A 6,387-nucleotide genomic window follows, 5' to 3' on the forward strand; every position below is an offset into this window, starting at 1 on the left:
TGCCGTGGAGCGGCTGGGCCCGTGAGCCATGGCCGCTGAGCCTGTGCATCCAGAGCCTGTGCTCCGCAACGGGAGAGGCCCAGCAGTGAGAAGGCCGTGTACTGCAAAAAAAAAAAAAAAATGTTCCTTGCACAATTAAAGTGGGCCTTCTCCTGATCAAGCTACGGGCATCCCAGTCCTCACTGCAGTACGTGCATTGTGCACAAACACTGGAGTTCCCATTGTGCAGAGGCATAACCTCAGCTGTGGGTCTGCCTGTGACTTTACCAACTCTCCCTACCTCTCAGGTCTAGTATGCTATCAAGACCCCCCTCCCAGAGACACGAGGTAAGTATGGATGGCTAATGACTACTGATAAACAGGGCACTAATGACAATCACAAACCCTCCGACACTTGCACACCCTCCCATGCCCCGAGGCCCGAGGTAAATATGAAAGGAGACTCCAAGGAGACAGGCATGGTGTTTGTTCACAGTGAGGGGAGAACAAAGGGAACGGGGAGCCTAGAGGTGGCGGGCAGGGAAAACAGGCGAGACCGACTGTAAGATGAGTCAGAGAGAGTGAATGAGGGCACTGGGTCGCATCAGCTACCGCTCAGCTGCCCCCGGGGGTGGTGTGAACTGGAAGAAGGGAATGAGGGAGGCGACAAGGGGAGTTGTTGAAACTCAGAAAGTGGGAGCCGGAGTGTGTTGCAGATGGGGAGCAGAAGTTCAGCTAATTTCCAGGAGGGACCGGAGCTCCCGCCTGCCTTCGGAGGGCTCCCGGATCTTTCTCGCCTGGCTCTGTTCCCAGGGCTGCAGGGTTATGGCAAGGCAGCCGGGATGGCAGGGGAAGGAAAGCGTTAAGGCAACGACAAAGATGTCAGTCCTAGAGATCACTGGACCCCTGCTTGGCAGACAGAAGCCACCCAGTGGCTGCTAATGCCCTCCACTGATGTAGTGCTTTCAACATATTTCAAATGCCCTCACACTAATGATCTCATTTAATCTTCAGCACAACCCTGTGAAATGGGCAGGCTTGGGATTATCTCTCATACGCTCCTCCCCTCATTACCCAGTGGATCCCTCAAGAGCCCTCAAATTGCTTCCTCTATCCTAGAAACATCCAACACTGAACCAGCAGTCCCTTAAGGACTATAGGGAGGTCGGGGTCCTCTATACAGGCTCCATTCACGGCTTGCTGGCTGCTGTTCGTCCAGGGCTGGGTGTGACAAGAAGTCACAGAATGTGGAATCATTCCCCTCCTGGAATTTCCCAGGCAACCCTCCCCCTTCACTTATATCTGAAAGCCTGGCACATAATGACCATTTCACCCAGTCCCTAGGAAGCTGTGTCAGACTTCCCCTCATCAGGCCAATGGAAACCTGAGGCCTAGAGAGGCAAAGGCCTCTGCCCCGAGTCACAAAGAGATCAAATGTGGAGGAATCCGTGAAGACTTGGAAAGAGCACAGGTCTGGGGCCATCAGAAGACCTGGGTTCCAGTCCTGGCTCCACCTGCCTATTAGCCCATGTCACGGAGACAGTCGCCAGCCTTGGTTTTCATCACTGTCAAATGGAGATTGTAATACTCATCTCTTGAGGTTGCTGGGAGGATTCCATGAGATTAAAACATAAAAGAGTTACATAAAAATGAATTACTCTGATTATCAAGTAGCACAGGTAACAACATCAGGACTCTGGTGTAATGGAAAGAAGCCGGACCAAGTATAAAGAGTCTGGCTCTCCTTAACTCACCTGTGTGGCCCTGGGCAAGTCTGGGCCTCAGTTTTCCAAGGCCCCTGGCAGCTGTAAGATGAGGGGTTCTGTGGGCCATGCCTCTGGTACAAGAATTCTGGCTCTGGCCGCCCTGTTCTCTTGACAGCCCCATTATCCATGCCCCACATTGCCTTAGATCCAAGAACCTTACTGAGGGAGCCAGGGAGTGGCCAACAAGGGGAGATCCCATTGGATCCTTCACTTCAACCCTTCTACCCATTTGCTCAGGGCTGAAGTGCACTCTCCTAGCCTCCATTGCCCCCCAGCTTTAAGGGTGGGTGGGGAAGGGAGTAGGGGTAGTGGTGGGGCTCTTGGTAATGAAACTGATGAGAGATTGCCCATGTAAGATTTCCTGGTGGGAAGCACTAGACTGCCTGGATTCCCTTCCTCCTGGGAGAGCTGAGGCTAACTGTCCTGCCTTTAACATCCTGCTTCTTCCAGGAGGACCCCAAATGTACCAATCCCTTTGAGGAAGCGGCTCAGCATAACCCTTGCTGAGCTCCTGGAGGTGAATTAAGTACTAAATAAGCAAGGCCAGAGCCCATAACACAGACAATGGCCTGTAGCTCATCTGTCCCTCTTCCAGCCGTTGCCATTCCCCCTCCCAGGCAGGGCTTCCCTGCACCCCAGCCCACACTCCCGAGAGGGACTAAGAACTGGTAATGTTTTGCTGCCCCCAGCAAGTCATCAGCTCACGGTTCCTTGCGTTCTTCCTCCAACCCTCAGTGTTAAGGACTCCAGGGACCTGGAAATGCCTGGAACATTGAGTCATGGCATCTGCAGCATTGAAACTTAACAGGTCTGTGGTTGGCCAGGCAGGGGGCCTCTGCAGCTTAGCTCCAACGGGGCCTGGAGGCTTCCCCAGGGAAGGGAGCAGCTCAGGAAGGACGCCGAGGCCCTGATATCTCTCAGGGCAATGGGGAATTGGATCTTACTAGGATGAGGCCTGGGTGTGGGGGCCAGCTGGTTTGTTTCTCAGATCAGAAGAACCTCAGAGATCACCCAGGCCAACCCTCTATTTTACAAAAAGGGAGACTGAGGCTTGAGGAAGGGAAGAAGCAATGTACACAAGGTCACTCAATGACCTGTAGCAGAGCTAGGCCAAGACGCCAGGTCTCCAGCATAGAACCCGGTGCTCTTTCCAACCTTCTGCGTGATCTCCTTCCTAAGATTCTACGCAATGGGCCCAGGGGACCACTGGACCACTTTCACAGGGAGCAGGACCCATGTATAATCCTGCCTCGCCACCCAAGAACTGAAAGAGCCCAAGGGCCACTGGTTCCAGCTCAGCTCTGCCACTGTGTAGGATGGAACCTCAGTCATGTCACTTTTCTGAGCCTTAGTCCCTCACCTGTAAAATGGGGGTTTAAGAAGCAGGACCCCGGATAGCTACCGTAAGAATCAAATGAGATCATGTATGTGGGGCACTTTGTAAACTGTGAAGTGTCCAAACGTCAGGTATTAAAATGGTGTGAGGTTTGATGGCGCTGCAAAGGGAGGACGTCACGAGGGAGGTGGCCAGGCAAGAGTGAGAACCCACACCCGGACGGGGCTGAGTGCCTGCCTGGCTGTCCATGGACCTGACCGGTACTGGGGGCCACCAGCAGAGACTGACAGGCAGCAGGTCAGACCAGTCCAAGCTCACTGGCTTGAGACTGCCTGCTGCTTTGCTCTGTGCGTGTGTGCGCGTGTGCGCGTGTGCGCGCGTGTCCTCCTAGGTGCTCCAGGGAGGCTCTGCCTGGCAGTCCAGAGTCGCAGAAATTCGCCTGCCTTCTCCAGGGGAGCTCTCGGCAGGAGGGCAGGACACTTTGCTTCCGGCCAGGTCACAGACCCTCAAAGAAGAGCCTGCCAGCCCAGATCCCTCTGGGGACCTCTGGAGAGCCCCTGCTCCCTCGGGGGCGCTTACCTTGTACTTGGCTGCGAGCAGCTCTGTGGCCTGCTGCTCCCGCCGCAGGTCTTCCAGCATCTTCTCCTTCTCCTGCAGCAGCTTCTGCTTCTCCTCGCTCACCAGGCTGCGGTCACCCTGGATGGCCGCCTTCTCCTCCTCCAGCCGCTCCTGCTGCTCCTGCAGGTAATTCTCCATGTTCTTGTCCAAGGCCGACTCCAGGGTGGGCTGGGGCGGGCGGTGGTTGTTGTTGTCGTCCTCCTCTTCGGCCACCCAGGCCTCCATCAGCGGCCCCTCAGGGTACCCAGCCGGGGCTGACACGGCCTTCTTCCTGCGGCTGCTCTTCCTCCGGAGCCGCTTTCCCAGCATCCCCTTCTTCTCCAGCTGGGCCTTCAGGCGGGCGATCTCCTCCTGGAATTCCCGCAGCAGCGTGTCCTTGGGGTCCTCGTTCACCCGGGGCTTGTTCTTGATGTTCTTGGCCCGGTTGGCAAAGCGCAGGGTGGAGAGGCTCTCATCGTAGCTGTGAGAGGCTGGCCCCAGGGTGGCCACCATGATGGTCTTGGCATTCCCCCCCAGAGAGTCCTGGAGCAGCCGGGTCAGCTTGGAGTCCCGGTAGGGGATATGGGTGCTCCTGTTGCCCGCCAGAGCAGCGATCACGTTGCCCAGGGCAGACAGCGAGAGGTTGATTTTGGAGGCTTCCTTAGGCCTCTCTCCACTACCACCACCACCTCCACCACCGCCACCACCCGTGGGCTGCGTGGCCGTCCCTCCAGCCGCGTTGGGGCCTGCCTTGTTCTGCCTCTCACTTCCAGCCAGGTCCACGAGGTTGAGCTTGCCCACACGGATGTGGTCCTGGCCATCCAAGCCACGCTCACTGCACTCCACGGTGATGACAAAGATGGCATGGGAGCGGGAGCTGACCTCATTCATGTGTGTACTACCCACCGCCCGGGTCTGGTTCCCCAGGTTCATCACGTGCTCAATCTCCTTGACATTCTTGGTGACGAAGGAGGACAGGTCCTTGATGTAGACGCCTGTCTCAGGGTTCTCCTTCAGCTCTAGCCTCTTGCCAGGCTCCTTGGAGAGCAGATCCCGAATCTCCTCCTGGTAGATCTCCAGGTAGGAGGCCCGGACCAAGTACTGCTGGTTCTGGGAGCGCGAGATGTGGGTGAAGATATGCTCAAAGGCATTGGGGATGACCCCGCGCTGCTCGGGCTCCACCCAGGTCCCCTGCATGGTGTAGGTCTTGCCCGTGCCGGTCTGTCCATAGGCAAACACGGTGCCATTGAAACCTTGAAGCACCGAGTCTACCAGGGGCCTCACGGTTTCATCATACAAGTCTGCCTGCTTGGAGCTGGCATCATACACGGCATCAAAGGTGAAGGTCTTGGGCAGCTCCCCTAGGGCAGCGCGGGGGTTTCGCAGTGTCACCTGGCCCAGTTTCACGTCCATGGTCAGGATCTGCTCGTGACCAGAAGCCTCCTCCTTCCGGCTGAGGGGGCGGCACCGGGCCACCACCTTCAGGGCCTCACTGGCCTTGGTTTTACTGGCCATCTTGCTGCTCTGTCCTTCCTGACCCCCCCACCCCTCTCCGCAGCCTAGGCGGTCCTGCTGTCCTCCCTAGGTCGGGATCGGCGGGGCCGGCCCAGCCCCCAGGCGCCGTTCTTCAATCCGCCTGTAGACTCCTAGGGTGGGGATGCTGGGAGGTGGCCCCGTCGCTGCTGCAGTCCGGGCCTCCACCGCTCTCCGGTCCTCGCTGCACCGGCTGCGGAGGGAGAATTAGGCAGAATCGCCGGGCAGCCGCGGGAGCAGCGCCGGCCGAATGGCAGTACCCGGAGCCCGCCCCATGCTGGGGCAGCGGGAGCCTTGCCGTAAACAGCTACGGCAACAATGAGATAAAGGAAGAGGAAAATGGGATGGGGGTGGGCGGCAGAGCTGTCTTCTCCTTGTCCTCCTCCTCCTCCTCTAGGGATCCATGGCGGGGGTGCTGCAGGTCCTGGGCGACCGGGGGTCCCGGCCCTCCCGAGGGCAGAGGCTCACCTGGAGTCCTCTCCCCCAGCTGGGGGATCATTCATTGCAGCCAGCGCGGCTGCTGCCCCTGCCTCCTCCTTCCCCGCCGTCGCCACCGGAGAATGAGAGAGAAAAACAGAAGGCGATGGGGCGGAGCAGCGGCAGCGAGAGTGATGTTGCCGCCGCGCTGCGGCCCCAGCTAAGCCGCCCGGCTGGGGTGGGGCAAGGGGCGGGGCCGTGGGGCGGGAATCGCGAGCCCTGCGCCGCCAGTGCGCTGGGGACCCGGGTGCATGCCCGCTCGCACCCCCACAGACCCCTCCGGAATGACAGGCTCCGGTGCCGACCCAGGTCCTGTGCGCACCAGACGGGTGCAGCGCAGCCACCGCCCGCCGTCACCCCACTGGGCCGGAGCATGCTGGGAGTTGTAGTCCTGCCTTTGTTAACCGGGTTCTGGCAGGTTGCAAATGACTTCTCCAGTTCGGGAGGCCCCTCCCTCTCTGGCGTTCTGCCCCAGGAGTGACTGTTGAGGTTGCAGCCTAGCTGGGGTGGGGGGTGGGGGGGATGCGGGGTATCCGCTACCCGCACCTGTTTCCTCCACAACCAGCATCCCCTGTCTCTCTTCTGCTCCTGCCTTTCTGCCGGCAGACTCGTACATGTCACCCCTCCCCTTAAGGGTGTTGCCAGGCATTCTAACTCCTAAATGTTTCTTGGCTCTGTCCTTTCCTCTCCCTACCCTGG

General features: G+C 58.6%; 1 protein-coding gene across 1 annotated transcript in view; it reads right to left on the reverse strand.

Moving 5' to 3' along the window:
* The window catches only part of KIF3C (kinesin family member 3C), a 36,169-nt gene extending 30,306 nt beyond the window's left edge, over positions 1–5,863 (reverse strand). The window contains exon 1 of the mRNA XM_007470794.1: positions 3,661–5,863. Coding sequence (XP_007470856.1) covers positions 3,661–5,193 — 1,533 coding nt within the window. The 5' untranslated portion in view covers positions 5,194–5,863. The remainder of the gene's footprint in view (positions 1–3,660) is intronic.
* Between the last annotated feature and the right edge of the window lie 524 nt (positions 5,864–6,387).

Source organism: Lipotes vexillifer, unplaced genomic scaffold (genome assembly GCF_000442215.2).
Source record: "Lipotes vexillifer unplaced genomic scaffold, Lipotes_vexillifer_v1.1 scaffold717, whole genome shotgun sequence".
Classification (NCBI taxonomy): domain Eukaryota; kingdom Metazoa; phylum Chordata; class Mammalia; order Artiodactyla; family Lipotidae; genus Lipotes; species Lipotes vexillifer.